At 39.9% G+C, this 17,601-nt stretch overlaps 1 protein-coding gene across 2 annotated transcripts in view; it reads left to right on the forward strand.

Moving 5' to 3' along the window:
* Window positions 1–17,601, forward strand: part of LOC140911465 (endoplasmic reticulum aminopeptidase 2-like) — a 37,763-nt gene that overhangs the window by 3,382 nt on the left and 16,780 nt on the right. For both annotated transcript variants that reach the window (XM_073344558.1, XM_073344559.1), the window contains exons 4-13: window positions 1,681–1,819; window positions 3,084–3,218; window positions 3,610–3,730; window positions 7,046–7,200; window positions 8,196–8,309; window positions 9,498–9,629; window positions 12,432–12,563; window positions 14,993–15,061; window positions 16,176–16,351; window positions 17,099–17,178. In XM_073344558.1, coding sequence (XP_073200659.1) covers window positions 1,681–1,819; window positions 3,084–3,218; window positions 3,610–3,730; window positions 7,046–7,200; window positions 8,196–8,309; window positions 9,498–9,629; window positions 12,432–12,563; window positions 14,993–15,061; window positions 16,176–16,351; window positions 17,099–17,178 — 1,253 coding nt within the window. The remainder of the gene's footprint in view (window positions 1–1,680; window positions 1,820–3,083; window positions 3,219–3,609; window positions 3,731–7,045; window positions 7,201–8,195; window positions 8,310–9,497; window positions 9,630–12,431; window positions 12,564–14,992; window positions 15,062–16,175; window positions 16,352–17,098; window positions 17,179–17,601) is intronic.

Here is a 17,601-nt window from a genome sequence, read left to right on the forward strand (position 1 = left end):
GCAAAGTGATTAGCCCCAGCTTTCTGTGTATGAAACTTTCAATGAAAACACTAACTAAAAGGTAGAAGGCCTGCAGCTCAGTGGGATCAGGGTTCTTCTCTTCAACTGGGCTTGGGGCATGGTGTGCCTTGCTCTTTTCAGCAGCTACCCTGCTGGCCCAATTAGGAGTGCTACTGCTGTGCTCCGAAGGGAGTCTGGTTCTGTTCTCTTGGATCAGAGGAAGGATGGTAGCTGTTATGTGGTGCCTCAAAGGACTATACGCTGGGGAGCTATAGGTGGTCATCTGTGAGTGATGGGGAAAGCCCTCCCTGAGCAAAAATTCAATGGAAGTGCGATGGATAAAAATGATAGCTGCAAAGTCTTGTATTACCTTCTATGGCTTTTGATTCCAAGTCGAGGGCATCACTTATATTGGATGGTTTAGATCAGCATTTCCCAAATGGGGGGTTGTGAGATGTGTGTTCTGCGCGGTGAGTGGCGGCTGCATGCCTCACCTCAGCGGGTTCCTGCCACCTCACTGCACTGTGTGTGCAGTGAGAGGTGCTGCGACTCCTGGAGGCACTCACCCTGCACCCCACTCTGTGCACTAACGTGGCAGCAGCCAGCAGAGCAGGGTTTGCCTCTGCTGTTGTGCCAGGAGGAGGGTAGCTGACCTGCACCCAAAGGTACCAGCACCATCCAGGGCATTTTTTTAGCAGCCTTTTTGCTTACAGGAAGTGTTGCAAAATATACAATCTAGGCTGGCTAAGCCAGACTCTTACTAGATGAAGGCAAAAGTGGGGAAGGAAAAGGACTTGTGGGGAGCAAAACAGGTAAGCACATGCTCAGATCCATCCATTTTCAGCAATATACGATTCACATGCTTTTTAAACATGCTTTGATTTAGTTTGTATGGGTGCCAGAATTATTATCTTTATCTGTGCTTCACAAAGCACATTCATTCAGTGTCAAAGGTCTCCTCAGTTGAAGGTGTTCGTTTACAAAAGCAAGTCACAAATCTGATGATGGGCATTCTCAACTGAATGTAATCATGTAACTGTTGTCAGCACAGGGGCTGACTTTCATTTTTCCAGGTGGGTGCTCCACCCCGGCTCTGCCCCAAGGCCCCACCCTCACTCCACCTCTTTCTGCCCATGCTCTGCCCCCTCCCCCCAGCATGTCCTGCCCATCACCGAACAGCTGATTGGAGGGTGGCTGGTAGGTGCTGAGCACCCACTATATTTTTTCTGAGTACCCAGGAAGTCAGCACTTATGGTTGTCAGAGTGACCAAACCCAATTAAGAAGTTTAGTTCTAAATTATTTAAAGTTACATCTACCAGCTGGTCAATTCTGTAAAATAGTCCTGGTGCCTGCAATATACATTTACCCCCACCACATGCCCATCTATTATTTTTTCCTCTGGATTTCAAGTGCTCACTTGATAATGTGCAATTGGGTACTGACACTGGAACAAAGTGACAGAGATACCAAAACATTCAAGAAAATCTATTATTTTTACTGGTATTTGAGCCATATTTTAACTGATAAAAAAGCATAAAAGCTCTGTTTAGAAACTCTATTTTTATAAAACTTGCTAGATCAAGGTCTAAATCTGTTGCATGCTAAGATACAAAATCAGTGTCAGTCTTGATTTCATGTTTAACTTGGAAGGATTTTTTTCTGTATGTCATGTCTCACAGGATAATAGCTACTACAGATTTTGAGCCTACCTCAGCACGAATGGCTTTTCCATGCTTCGATGAACCATCTTTCAAAGCCAACTTTGCAATCACGATAAGGAGAGAAAGAAAACACATTGCATTATCCAACATGCCAAAGGTATGATTTTGTTAAAGGGTTGATGATGTAGTCAGATAACAGCTCTGAATGTTCAGTTTCTAATTCTTATTTTTGACAGACTGAAGTTCTGTTCAGGAAATTTCCTGCTGAAAATTTAGATGAAAATGAAAAAAAATGTGTTTGTTGATATTTTCAGGAGAAAATATCAAATGTTTATCCAAAAACCAAAACTCCCTGACTGAAACTGTTGATAGTTTTCAGTTTTTCAATTTTCCGATGAGAAATATCAAAACTTTTTGATGAAAGCAGACCCTTTCCATGAAAATATTTTAGTCAAAAATTCAATTTTTCATATGAAAAAAGATTTTGAAAGAAAATTTTAGACCAGCCCCATGTAAAACAGAATACGTTGTAGGCCAAATACAACTGGTGCTGCAAAGCCTTATGGATTTTGTCAATTATATGCACGTGCATGGTTCTGTTGAAGTCAATGGGACTATTCATATGTGTATAGCTAAGCACTTACGTAAGTGTAACAGCAGTGTACCCAGTTTGGCATTGGTCTTGTCCACTGCCTTAGTTTACCTTTTTCCTTAGTCAATCAGATGCCCACAACTGGAGCCTTTTTATCAACTCATCTTTTTGGGTATCTGGTTTCTTAATATAAAATAACAGCTGAACGTTACCTTTTTCAGTCCTCTTCCCCAGGGTCACTAGTTCCTTCCAGCCCTTTACCAGGGCATCACCATCCTTATAGCCCATCCTCCTTATAGTCTTCCCTCCTGGGCTTCACAATCCCTTACAGCGCTTTCCTCTTCGGGCTTTCCCTCAGTGGGCTCCCCCTCCTTGCAGGTCCCTTAGCCTTTTAAGCTAAGCCACGCCATATATTTCCCTAATATCCAGCAGTGGGTCTCCTGGCTGTCACATGATCTTGCAGGACTACAGTTCCCCAGATCACTCAGAAAGTGTGCCAACAGGCTTGCTTTTAAAAGGGCCAAGCCTTGGAACAGAGTTGACTGGCTCTGGGTCACCACTACCCTTAAAGAGGAAAGACTATCTTGTTCAGGATTGGAACCCACAACTTTAAGATCTTCAGTCCAGGGTCTTTATCATCATATTTGTATGGGCAGGGTCTAGCACACTGTGGCTGCTGCCAGCATGCAAATAATGAATAATTTTTCCTGGTATAATTTTATTGAACCCTCGGTTGATTTTGGCTTGCCATCTGTTAAATAGGTTACTCATGGTATCAATCTATTGGTTTGTGAGAATTTTTAATAGAAGATTTTTTTTTTAATTGCAGATTAAAACAATTGAACTCGAAGGAGGCCTGTTGGAAGATCATTTTGATGTGACTGTAAAAATGAGCACTTACCTTGTAGCCTACATAGTTTGTGATTTTAAGTCTGTGCAGGCCACAACATCATCAGGTATCAAGGTGAGTTCAGGTTTCAGCATAGCCAATAACTAAGGTTATTTTAGGGCTTGACATTTTTTGATTAGAGCACTGAGGTATACAGGCAATGAGCAGAGAGACTGGAAATGTCAAGTCGTATATCCAGGAAGAGGAAATAGACAACAGAGTTACAAATCAGTGGATGTAACCAAACAGCTACCCCTATTGCATTAAAGCAAGTTCATTTCCATCTTTTCTGCCTAATAGCATTTCTAATAAAACTTTTGCATGATACCAAGTGCTGGAGTTGCTGCAGAGAAAGCATGTGATTGAGATGATGGGAGGGGAATTGATCCAAACATGACTGCTATCTTAAGAATAGATCTATAAAATGAAGAAGTTTGGGAATCACTGCTGTAATCTATTTTCGTAGGTATCCATCTACGCATCACCTGACAAATGGAGCCAGACACATTATGCCTTAGAATCATCAGTGAAACTACTGGAATTTTATGAGAAATACTTTGATATTAGCTTTCCTTTACCAAAACTGGGTAAGTCAAACATCAATATCAGTACAGTTCATGTATAACTCTTTCAGCCACAGAATTTCTCCTTTCTCACACAAAACTAAATGAGCAATTCAAAATTTTATTCTAACTGAGAAAAGTCAACATGTTATATGAAAGATTATGTTTTGCAATAGAGTGGTTATAGACTTCTGCATAGTTTAGCTGAAATCAAAATGTTTTTCCTTACAAGGGCAAAATTCTGTCCTCTGATCTGTACCTTGGATAAGCCCAAAAGTCTTTAATTAACTACGTTGCTTAATTACGTGAGAACAGTCAAAATACAAGACTCATGCAGACTATTGGAGTGGAAAGTTATCCTCTTGAAATAATGGAGCAAATGAAAGGACTTGGAGAACCTGAGAGTCCACTACAGCGTAATCTCGTTTATCTGAATGCCCTGGAAAGCAAATGAATAGTTTTAGATAATCAAGGGAATTTTCAGTGTAATTAATAAACTATAGTGCACTGGCTCCTGTTTCAGTTAACTAGGAGTTTCCAGTAATTGAAGTTTGGCTAAAGAAATTTGTACTGTATTTAAAAAATCCTCCTGTTGTGTCCCCAGTTATGGCAACTCCTTAAATTAAGGTACTGAGCCTTGCTGAGTACACAAGTATGTGCCCAATCCTGCGAATGCTTACTCTTGAGAATAGAGCAGAGGGGCCCAAACGTTTCTTCTCATGACCCCGCCCTTATAAGTAATGTAATGTGTTTGCGCCCCTCCAGGCCGGGAGCAGAGTAGTGGCCAGGCTGGGGCCAGTAGCCAAGAGTGGGAGCCAGGAGCCTATGGCCAAGCTGCAGCCAGGAGCAGGGGGCTGGGGACTGAAGCAACAGCTGCAGACAGAGGCTGGGGGAGGGGTCAGAGCGGTGATGGGTGGCACTCCCTACCAGCCCTCCACCCCTGCACCCCATGGGGACTGGCCCAGACCCCACTGAGCCTCCCCGGTTGTTCCTCTGTGCCCCCCCGGGGGGGTGCGCCACAATTTTGGGACCACTGGAATAGAGGTTTCTAGAATTATACTGAGCTCCCTGTAAAACCTGAGAATGATTCTCTGGGATCATTCTCTTCTTTGATTGATCCACAGCCCTGGTCAGGAGTAATTTCCCAGGGAGTCCTTTGTGACTGTTGATAATTCGGTTTTTCACCTACTGTTGATAGTTCGGTTTTTCCCAGCACATGACTCAGCACTTCAAATCTGTTGTGCTCCTTCATAATTAAAAGTAGTTTAGGTTTTTTTAAAAAAGACTATTGGACCTCAGTCAAACTAGCCTTTGAATCAAGATTGGATTTTCCAAGGGGAAAGCTATACTGAAATCAAGTAATAATGAACTCACACAGAACTAAATTTCTATCAACACGGATATTGAAAAATTACAGAAGAACAAGACTCATGAGGGGTCTCAGCCTCTCCTCATCTGAGGGAGCTATGGAGACAGAAAACAACTCTTCAGAGCAACGAGAGTGAAGCAGCAGGGAGAGAGGCAGACCAAAGAGATTCAGCAGCAGCAGAAGTGCTCAGAACAAGGGAAGCCTTTATTTAGCTTTTTACTTGGAGTAGTGTTAGCTGAAAAGCTTCGTTGTAATGGACCTTTTTAATGCCCAGATCAAATATGGAGCTAGCTTGCAAATGAGATAATAAATATTAAAAGCTCATGGTGCATGGTACTGGCTTGGCAAGAAGCAGATCATTCACCCTTGGCAAATAATCTTCCTTCTGCAGATAATACTCTTCCATTAATTTTTTGGTATTCCTTTCCTTCCTGGAAGTCTCATAACTTTTGGAAAAGGAATTTATTTTTTTGTTTTTTGTTTTTTGAGCAAATCACTGCCTCTCAGACAAGATGTGCAGTATTTAATGTAAGACAAGCTAATCTAAATAGAAAAATAAGCTCCTAACATTACATTTTACAAAATTGTTTACTATGGGAGCTATCGGAGGACCTAGTACATTTGCCAACTTGATTTCTTAGCTAGAAAGGACCACCTGAATGTGCATCAGGATTCATAGGGCTGATGGTAAGACATTTGCATTTCATAAAGGTTAACATACTCAGAATCTAAGGCTATGTCTACTCTACTGCAGGATTGATACTGCAGTGATCAATGCACCAGGGTCGATTTAGTGGGTCTAGTGAAGACCCACTAGATCGAAGAGCGACTCCGGTACTCCACTGGGAACGAGAGGAGTAAGGTAGTGGGAGAGCGTCTTCCATAGACACAGCAGTGAGTCAACCTAAGCTACGTCGACTCCAGCTACATGAATAACGTAGCCAGAGTAGCGTAAGTTAGGTTGACATACCACGATAGTCTAGACATAGCCTTGGAGGATGCATAGTCTGTAGTAGCTTGTTATCTGATCAGCAGTAAATTTCAGGCCTTTTCATGTGGTTGGTAAGTAGCTCTGTAGGAGTGTGCAATGGTGATAGTTTCCAACAGGGGGAGAAAATTAGGAGGGAGGAAAATGGAAGATCTCTGAGTTTCTGCAATTGCCCAGCGCAGCGGTTCAGGACCAAGTGCAATACTCAGATGTAGATACTTTGCATGCTGTATGTTGTCAGCTTGCCCCTACACTGGTTGTGTATATGAATATTTGATTTATTTCTAGCTTTTTCTATGGTGCTTATCACCACAATAACTGAGCACTTCATTAATATAGATGAATTTATCCTCATAACATACCTATGAGATAGGGAAGTATAGTTACTATCCCCATTTTACATGTGAGGAATTGAGGCACAAAGAAATTAAGTGATTTGTTCACTTATGGCAGAGCTGGGAAAAGAACCCTTGGTTTTTCTAAATCCCACTCCAAGGGCTTTATTCACAAGACCATCTTTCCTCTCTGTAAGCTTACACAGGAAGCAGAGCTGGAGACAGGTCTCTGAGGTGGTAGGCCTGTGTCTTACTACTAGACCATGATGTCTCTCTGATATCCTTCTAAAATAAGGAAGAAAAGCTAAGCAAAATAAGTTCTCTCTCTGTCGTACACTAGTCTAGGCTTTGTTAGCAAACACTTGTTGCCCGTAACGCTTATTTACCCAGCGTACAGTTCCTTATCCAGTGAAAAGGAACTCTTGTTACTCCACTGCTAGCTATGCTCAGAGAAGAGGAATCTGAAGTTGATTTGCTCCTGGCTTCCCACTTCTTTTCTCTCTTTCTCCTATGGAGGTCTGACTGGAGTCAATGGGAGTGATTGCACTGAGTTTGGGAAGGAACACATGGACCATTGAACTAGTTAACAACAAAGGGCTTGAAAAGTTAATACTCAGTAATAACACAGGTTTTATGTTAAATCTTAGATCTTGTTGCTATCCCTGATTTCCAGTCAGGAGCCATGGAAAACTGGGGTCTCATCACGTATAGAGAGACTTCACTGCTCTATGATGCCAAGACCTCCTCAGCATTCGACAAACTGTGGGTCACAAAGGTGATAGGCCATGAGTTAGCACATCAGGTAACTTTTTTTTGTATTTAACTTGGACTTCTTTCTTTGTAAGTCTGAAAAAAAAAAGGCACTTATGTAGAGATGGCAGTTAAAGCCAAGGCTGAAGTATAGACAATCTAAAGAGCTTTAACAGAGTTAATGTTATGCATGGAGCCAAGAGAACAAATGGCTTACAAGGGAGAAGGATTGTGAATAATAATAATAATAATAATAGTAATAAATGGTATTTATTTAGGCACCTTTCTGCAGCAGCATTTAGAGTGCTAGATGGAACTATTTAGGACAAATTTTGCTCTCCCTTACACTAGTGTCAAGCTCAGACGAGTCATTCCAGATTGACCTTTGTAAATGCAAGCAGAATTTGGTCCATTAACTTTAGAAAAAAGAATCCAGACAATTCTTGCTACCTTGTCAACTTACAAATATTTAAATTCAAGGCCTCTTCTCTTGTGGCGGCTGCATGTATTAGCGAATGTTGACTTTCCTTATTGTGAAGGCTTAAAAAAATAGTAAAAAAGGAGAATAACTATGAATGTAATTGTGAATCAAATAGCATTGAAAATGAAGCCTTCAATTAATTCACAGAACAGATGCAGCAAGCAAGCAATGGGAGTCTAAGCTTCTCCTACACTCTCTAATAAGATGCTGCAATGATAGTTAGAGGGTCCACTCCCAGGAGTAAGAAGATATTTCATCCCTCATCTCATTTCAATCTTTTGCTTCCTTTGATTTAAAATGTTACAGAATACAGAATAGCTTTTTAAAAAATTGCATATAGATTCAGAAATAAAAATCCAGCTTTCTTAGATTTCCATCACGTTTCATGAAATTCTGGTTTTGTCCTTTTTGTCCTTCCTTTGTTCAATTTTCTTTGACATATAAATCAAATTTGATCTTAATAAAGCACATAGATGTGCCTGAACTTAAGATAAAAGCTCCCTTTCTAAGTATAGTAATTGCCAAGTTTCATTTTCCTTTTGTTTACTTGAGATTTTGTCTTTTAGTGGTTTGGTAATCTGGTTACTATGGAATGGTGGAATGACATTTGGCTAAATGAAGGTTTTGCCAGATTCATGGAGTTGGTTTCTGTTAGTGCTACGTACTCAGAGCTGCAGATTGTAAGTAATACAGCTATCTTGCTAATCCTTCTTCTCTGTTGGGTGCTAATGAAAAATTATATACAGGTCACTACCAGGAAAATACAACAAAATGTTTTGTCTGAAAAGGGGTTAGCAAAGAGAGCATCTGCAGCTTAGAACAGCAGTATATCTTCAGAATTGATTCCTGGTCTGTAAGCACATTTTTGCAGTAAAATTTAGTCTCGTTTTCCTTTTAAGCCCTATTTCTTCCATCTCTCTTTCCTAAATCTAAGCAATTTTGTTGTTATAAAAAGAATTGCAGTAAAAGATAAGAGGCTATCTGGTACATTGCATTCTGGCCCTTGCAACAATGTAGTTATGGTTGAGAAGGCATTTTTTTAGATCCTTATTTTCTGGCACTTAAACACTTTTTTGAAAAAAATTATACTTTAGGCAAAAACTTCTCATATTTGTTCTCCACTCAAAAGTGAATTTATCTTGAAATTCTGAACGGAATTTGCCTGGCTATTTTTGGATTCTGTGTACATGATTTCCAGTCACCAGTCTTTATTCAACTGTGGATTATGCTGGCACACACTGCTCGTTTGCTGTTCCAGCTAGAATAGCATTTAGCCGAATATTCCAAATGTATGCATATATGTATCTATGTAGCATAGAGAATCTATTGTAAACTATATTCATAAAGTGGTTTAGCATATAGCAACCTTTTGCTCCCCTTAGAAATGAGTATAGACGCAATCTGAAAAATTCTGACGTGAATTATGAACACTCAAAAACTGGATTCAGGCCTTTCTGAAGATTTACCTTTAACTACAGCAGAGCTGATGTTCCACTATAATAGGGGCCAGTTATGGATCTGGACTTGGATTATGATGATCCTTATCTTCACTGACATATTGGGGAGTTTGGATCTGGGAATTTGTGCCAGGTCTATTTTTGTTAGAAATTAAAATTTTGGAGATTGCAAAAAAACCTCTTGCAAACAAAGTTTGCAAATTTTTAGGTTTTTCAGATGTCATGCAAATATATCAGTATATATCAGGAATCTTTTCTGTACAGGAGTCGCACTTGATCATTATGCCAGGGAAGAGGTTTTTGCATGAACATTTCTGTCTTTGTACTGTGTTTTATTTTTGTCCATGTAGTGTCTATCTCTTTGAATCCATATCACGTCTAGAAGGTGATAACTGTCTGTACATCCCACAGGAGGATTACTTTCTGAATGTATGTTTTGGTGCAATTGCAAGGGATTCATTAAATTCATCTCATCCAATCTCCAACCCAGCAGAAACTCCTACTCAAATAAAGGAAATGTTTGATACTGTGTCCTATGACAAGGTACTGTATATCAATTCATAAATGCAAAAAGATCTTTTGCTGCCACGACACTTGAAATTCTGAGCAACCTGAACACCAGTTGTTCGGAGGGAAAACTGTGAATCTTGCAGTATGATGACAGATTTGACATTAGCTCTCTGCATTTGTCTAACCTCCCATGAATTGATTAATTATTATGGTTCCACTCTGCTAACCCCTTGGCTCCAGCCACCCACGGTTCCCCACTACTAGATGATAACTAGGGTGAATCCTGGCCCACGTATGGTCTGAATATATGGACTGTGTGAGGGAGAGTTCCACAAGGGTTGTGTGTGTATTAAAGTTCTTCCCTTTATGTCATTCCATGACCCTACTGCATCTCATGTGATGTGTTAGCCTTCCAATCCAGCAGCATTCCTTCCCCCATCTGTAGAAGTGTTGGCCAGTGCATCAGTGTAGTCGCATCCTGCGCCGACTCAACACACAGCTCTATATTGCTATGGATGGAACCTCACTTCATGTTGCATATAGGGTGTGGACAGGCTGTTCCATAGGCTTCTTGATCCTGCCCCCAACCCACATATAGCAGAACCATACCAGTTCCTCAGCCTACTGCAATACGCCCCTGAGGGCAGTATTTGCCTCACCAAAGAGTTAAGTGTAACATACAACTTATCCTTCCAGTTGTACTAGTGAAGGCACATTCTGATTTTAGTTTAAGAGAAATCATGAATATAGAAGGCAAACACGAACCAGAATGGGGTGATTTGGCAGTAGACTACTTTCTTATACCAATCATAGTAGGTGTGGATTCATATTATGCTGTTTCCTGTTCTCCTTAGATCCCCTGAAACGTTGCATCAGCATTGAAATATCTGGTGTATTTTATATGATATATAATATTTTACTAGTTTGACCTTCCAGTATGTATATGTTAATTGCCATCCCATCTCAACAGCTTAAACTAGAGTGCACACAACAAGAGCAGTAAAATGGACAATCCAATCATATAATCTGTGGCTCTATAGTCGTGCTAACACATATGGTTGATTCTTATAAAGTACTCTTGAAGGAAAACAGGCTGCCGATGTAGCTATTAGGATGCCCCTCATCCCTTTTATTTATTTATTTATTTATTATTTTGCAACAGCAGCTAAAGCTGAAGCCTACTCTGGCTTCTCAGGGTAAGCCACACAGGAAAGTTGCATGAGTTTAACTAAAACCAGTTATTGAACAAAATACAGTTTAAGTCAATGCAAAAGATTGTGTGGATTTTGGTTTGTGTGGCTTCTTTTAGTTTCACTTAAACTGATTTTCAATAGATTTAAGATCATTGGAAGTAAGTGGCTCCTTTACTAAAATAGGAGTGTCCACAGAAGAGTTAGTACTTTTAAAACTATATTGGTTTAAATTCACATTAAGTTGTCCTGGTTTAACTGTCCCATGTAGACAAGGCCCAAGTGCTTTTTGAGATGTATAAAATACAGATGAAGTCAAGAAGGCTTTCCAGTCAACATAGTGGTCCTGCTCTTAGCTAACTTCAGGCTGCCTTTGCTTGGAAGAGCAGAAGAACTGGCAGCTCCAGTGCAGAGATTCTGTTGGGGATTCCAAGAGAATAAGGCCAATACCCAATATAATTTTGGGTATTTATCAACTGTTTAGGATTAAAGTTGAATACACTCAGAGACCAAAGCAGGGGACATTGAACTCTATGAGGTTTAAATACATATGATAGTAGTAGTAATAAACATTCAACATTACTTGCTTTATGGTGTACTTCTATGATCTTTATATTAACAATATTAAACTACAGATTCATTGATAGTTATTACCCAAAGCAACAGAAGAAATTACTTTACGCCATGTGAAACAGAATTGGCATTTACTCTAGATACTAAATTCTTTCACCAAGTCAGATCAGTATCTGATCCCCACTGGAAGCTGATAGAATACTAATGTGAATTTGTGTGGAACTCTTGACTTAAGTTTATTAATCATCCTCTTTAATAGCTTTTTAAATTAGTTAGTTGCCCAAACATGTGGATGCATGAACACTCTGTAGTACTAACATTAATTAATTACATTTTATAAAGAGTTCTGAGGTCTTTCAAATGAAAAGCATAATGAAATGCCAAGTTCTATTAGTTATATTGTTGAAGAACAACCTTAACTATAAGATTAACCAGAGTCAATATGGCTGCGTACAGAGGCAGGAGGAAGAATTTTAGTGCCCATTATTGTAATATGACTGTTCTTTGGTCTAAAATCTGGAGTCAATGAATATGTCTGCAAATAACAAGAATCCATTTGCTGGTACTGAAATTTTGTCATTAATGACCTCTAGCTGTTTGCAGTTTTCTGTCTATAGAATCCACTGTCAGATACAAAATTACAGAACTTGGTTATTATCCATAGGGACAATTCCACTTTCTTTGGGATACCCTTTCACATAATATGACAGCACTGAAATCAGACACTGGCAAAAGTTATAATATAATAATATTACAAATAAATTTCAAAACCTTTATGCTATGCTAAAGAATACCAGTGACCTGACCTCAACAGGTCTCCATGGTAGCTGTGGCAGTTCAGAATGCTTCAAGGAGCCAGCCAGTGTGTCTTTGGGCATCATGTCTTGAATACCCATTTTCACCTGACTAATGAAAACATTCAGTACATATTGCTGAAGCAATTGTTTTATTCATACCACATTAGCAATACACTTTAAGCTCTCAGTTTAACCATCACTGGCTAAACAAGTCGTGCTCATAGGAACGTTATGTAAAATCATTTGTTTGAATACTTCCTACTTTTCTATTTTAGGGAGCTTGTATTTTGAAGATGCTCCAAGATTTCCTATCTGAGGTGGTGTTCCAGAAAGGAATAATTCACTACTTGAAGAAGTACAGCTATAGGAATGCAAAGAATGATGACTTGTGGAACAGCATGGCCAATGCAAGTTCTGTCCTTTGTTGAAATATGTTGTATTATATCCATGTATACAGTAGCTGCAAATAGGGAATTTGGATTTTATATGCAATTAATAGAGGAATGTATTAGTGATTATACTGCATACAATTTTTTTTCAGTTGCCTTCACCAAAACTACATTAAAATAATCTGGATGATCCCATCTGTGCTGAAAAACCCCCAGCACATTCCAAATAAATGGCCCAGTACATGAGCTCCACGCAGGCTCAGGAGTTCCTCCACATGGAGCTCATTACAAGAATGGGGCCTACAACTCTCTCGTTATCTTTCACCACCCTAGCCCCAATCCAGCAAAGCTCATGCTTAGCTTTAAGCCTACAAGAAATCTCACTGATTTCACCATGCTTAAAGTTAGGCATATACTTATAGATCATAGAATCATAGAATATCAGGGTTGGAAGGGACCTCAGGAGGTCATCTAGTCCAACCCCCTGCTCAAAGCAGGACCAATCCCCAATTAAATCATCCCAGCCAGGGCTTTGTCAAGCCTGAGCTTAAAAACTTCTAAGGAAGGAGATTCTACCACCTCCCTAGGGATCATGTGGAACTGGGGTCAAAATTTCCTTGAATAGTGGGTGCTGGACATGAGTAGTATGAAACTCTAATACAGCAACACAGACACGCATGGAAATGGAAAAGTGATTGTCTCAACTATCACAGGCTCACAGGAACTGCTCATGCTGGAAAATGTACAAAGGATTGAATTATGGACCAAATTTTCACCAGTCTGATGCAAATGCATCTGCAAACTTTGCTCACAAACCCTACAATTGCATGTACCAATCAGAATGGCAGATGCCTGCTGTGATGGGGCAGAGTGTCCCACACCAGCAGAGAAGGAGTTAAGGAGAGACGTTGGGCCCAGCTAGCCCCACCCCGCTATACCTGCAGCCAATGCTACACCTGGAGAAGGAATAAAAGGAGAGAGCCTGGTGCAGTTCAGGGCTGACTGGCCAGAAAGGCAGCTTCACTTGTGACTGCTCTGCCTAGCAGGCCTGTCTCTGTAATGCCACTGGGTAGGATCAGCAAGACCTCAAGGAGCAAGCTATGCTCAGAGCAGAGACTGTTTGGGAACCAAGCCTGAAGGAAAGGGCAGAATGCCTCTCCCAAAACTGGAACACTGGGGGATGGCCCAGTAGTCAGTTATGTTTGCTTTTGTGTTTTAGAGCATTTTGGGGTGGGGCTGCCTCTGTGGAGCCTGAAGACAGAGACTTCTTCCTCCTTGCCAGGAGATGCGTAGCCGCATCAGGGCACTCAGAACATCCACAAGGGGTCACTACTGCAGTCACACCATTACACCTACTTAAACAATTATCATACACATAGGGGGGTTGTATGAAAATTAGTGCACCTACAAAACTTGCGGTCTAATTTTTGGAGATCTGTTAAAAATGAGTCCCTATCATATAAGTACATTCTTCTGCCATCTGAGGCCTGATTCACTGCATTACTCCAGTTTTTCAGTGGTGTGTAACTTGATGATCTATTTAGTTGTATATGGTACTTTTAAATGGGCTTATGCTGGTTTAAAACTGCAAAAATACAGTGGTGAATCAAACATCTTCATCTTTAATTTCTTCCCTTTTTTCTCAGAGCTGCATTCATAAACATTGTTACCTTATTTTTTATTTCTCTCTCGTGCTCTCTTATTTACAGTTTTACTTTATCGCTGAACAAAATAAATTGAAAAAAATTAAATTCCGTATTAATTCAATACTGATTTGTTCAGCTGCCATAATTCAGTGGGAAGGAGCATACTATGAACCAAAGTCTGCACGGTATACACTTATGCCCGTAAACACCAGTTCATAGCAGTAAACAGCTGCAAACAGTCTTTCAGACAGGACAAAATGTAACAAACAGACCTTTCACAATGATGGACCTAATTCTCTCCACAGTTTTAGCCCAAGGTGTGTCATTAATCCATTAATTAGCTATTGAACATCATCACACTGAATTTGTTCATTGGCAATCCTCCAAATTAAGCAGACATGCCGTTTATTTGGGTGCTGACTAGAAGGATTCTATTGTATATTTTTGGTATTTTTGAAAAGGTCTTAAGTTGTTTTTTTCCCCTTTAATATTGATAAGAGCACAAATTTAACATGGGAAAAATTTAATGTATATCAGATATATTGTCTGTCACTGTTAAATTTATCTACGCACAAACATACCTATTCAATATGCTCAAATGAGAGATTAAGAAGCACTGATGAGGGTCTGTCATTAGTAGCCCTTTGTTTAGTGAGTGGCATTTGTACCTTCAGATTTACTAAATTATTTGATTGGTCTCTTTTAGCTGTATTATTGGTTTTTTGTTTTGTTTTTTTTTTAAACAAACTCTTCTAAATATATGTCGTGTGTCAGGATTCACATTTCTTTTATGTTTTACAGACCTGCTCTGAAAGTGACTTCTCTTCTGGCAACTTTTGCTATACAGCTTCCAGGGCTCTTAGCAGTACAGTAAGTAAATTGTTAGAAGATAAAACACTAGAATGACAAGGTGATGATATGACAAGATGTCCTGCTGCTGACTCTAGGGCTTAGTAAACAAATCTTGCATCTCAGTTCTTCAGACTGGCAACTGCTGAGCTTGCCCTTGACTTGATGCACGCAGGCTCTGGAGAAAGCAATTCTAAATATGCTGCATTTAGTAAATGCACTTCCTGGACTTAAACTATAGAGCAGTGGATCTTGTCACTTGTTTTCCTCACTAGAGATAAGGTTGCAGTGAGGAAGAGTGAATTAAAAAACCAAAAACAAGCCAAAATTTAGGAGAAAGGAATGGCTTTGAACTAAAGAAATCCCACTGTATGTTACGTGCTGGACAGTATGTTATTGGTCAATAAATTGAACCACAGACTTTTTCTGAATGACGTTATTGCATGATGCATTTTTATTCTGGAATACCCCAGAAATATACAGGTGTATCAGCACAGCTTGGCCACAAAGCATCCAAGAATCTGGTCCAAATTTTGGTTAGTGGCCTTGCTCAGCACCTTTGAAAATTAGGCCATTTGCGACTTGCTGCTAGGTATATTGTGACTTGCCCAAAGTCACACAGGAAGTGTATGGCACAGCCAGGAACAGAACACAGTTCTACTGTCTTCCAGTTCTGTGCTTTAGGCATGAGATTATTCTTTGAGACACATTCAGGAGATTTATCAAAAACAAAACAAAACTTTCTGTCTTTTGGAGGCAGAGAAGATGGACTGGGAAACCTATGCCTCTCAAGGATTTTTTTAGAATTTGTAGATGTATGTAAATACCCGTACTGGCATTCTTACTGTAACAGCTTCCCAGTGTAAAAGCTTTACCATCTTTGCCATTATTTGTTAAATGGATGTCTTGTATATAACCATCGCTCTCGCAGGGAGAACCATTATGGTTTCTTTAATGGCATGTAAAGTTGCTGCTCATTTAGTCCTGGCTAGCTCCCAGAACCAAAACTCAAACCAGAGTCTATCAGATTGCCAGCACTGGCTCTCTGGCCTGCAAACCCAAATGAGTTCAGATTTATTTTTGGGAGATACTTTTAAGTGTGTCACTGAATATAGTTTGTCTATGGTCATTTCAGTTTAGTCATATGGGGAAACTTACAGAGATTGAAGAGATGATGAACACTTGGACGCTTCAGAAAGGGATCCCACTGGTTCTTGTTAAATGCGAAGGGAACACCTTAAGATTGCGACAGGAGCGCTTTCTTAAGGGTGTTTTTGAAGAAGACCCTGAATGGGCTAACCTGCAGTCAAGGTATCTACACTTACCTTACTTTGATAATACTACTTATGTTTGTTCTGTTGCTGCAGTTTCCAGTATAGAAAAAGGTACCTGATATTCTGGCAGCTTGATATTACATTATTACTGTCTAATATAATTAGGTCAGCCGAGGCAGGAGGTAAGTTTATTAATAGGTGACATGAAGTATGTGAACGAGGCATAGTACAAGTGTTCCTGCTGATTTGGCAAGGATGGACAGCAGATGTCCACTTTCCTGGCTACTGGCATGGAGCAAATCAGAAGCTGGCTGTAAGGGTAGGACTACATAAGAGGCAAATGTAACAAGAATTTATATAATGGGAAACTCTGTAGAGGACTTAACCACAGGAACAGGGTAGAGCTGAAAAGTGAAATGTGTTCTTGGTTGATACCCTAGTGGAGGTAGGATGAGGCTACCCTTCTATAAGAGAGGATTACACACTTAATATCCAGTGGGAGAGAGAACTGATCTGCTAGTGTTTTAAAATATGCAGATTTCCCTTATATGCATGTAGAGTGCCATTTCAAACCCAGATAGAGAAGTGATCCTTCATTGAGAGGGGTATTTCCGTTAGTGTTGGTGTGGACTTCTGCATGGTTATACCAAGATTAACATTTCTAGCACTCAGTCTCATTCTCTATTGCTCGCCAGTTTAGGATTAGTCAGACACAGATGAAGTAAATCAATCTTCTTCTGTGGAAGCAAATGTTCCTTTATTGTATTTTTTCTCTATCTCCCAGGTATTTTTGGCATATCCCACTCACATACGTCACCAGCAGCTCCAACACTGTTCACAGACACATATTCAAAAGTAAAACAGGTAATGAACTCTGATCATTGGTTTTGTAATCAGTAAATTGATTGCCTTAACTGAACAACAGGTTGACCTTTACTAATCAATTAAAAGAAATGTATTTCCTAAACAAAATTAATTTTAAGGATATATGTTGGGGGTTGGCCCTCTGGGGAGCCCTCTTTGTTCCCTTCTTTATATTACTTCCCCTTCCTGCTTTACCATGCTCTTGTCTCTAGCTGAGGAGGACAAGATGCAGCTCCTGCAAGAGAGAATTTCTGGTGCTCTCCTAGAAACGCTAGTGGGCAGACCTGTATGTTACTCTAAAGATTAATATATACGGGCGGGGGAGGAGGAGGCGCAGGGGAAGGTGCTGGAGTTTCTGCTAACATTGTCAATAAAACATACAGATGGCTTTAAGAACTGAATTTAATTCTAAGAGTTTCTTCT

Source organism: Lepidochelys kempii, chromosome 5 (genome assembly GCF_965140265.1).
Source record: "Lepidochelys kempii isolate rLepKem1 chromosome 5, rLepKem1.hap2, whole genome shotgun sequence".
NCBI lineage: Eukaryota > Metazoa > Chordata > Testudines > Cheloniidae > Lepidochelys > Lepidochelys kempii.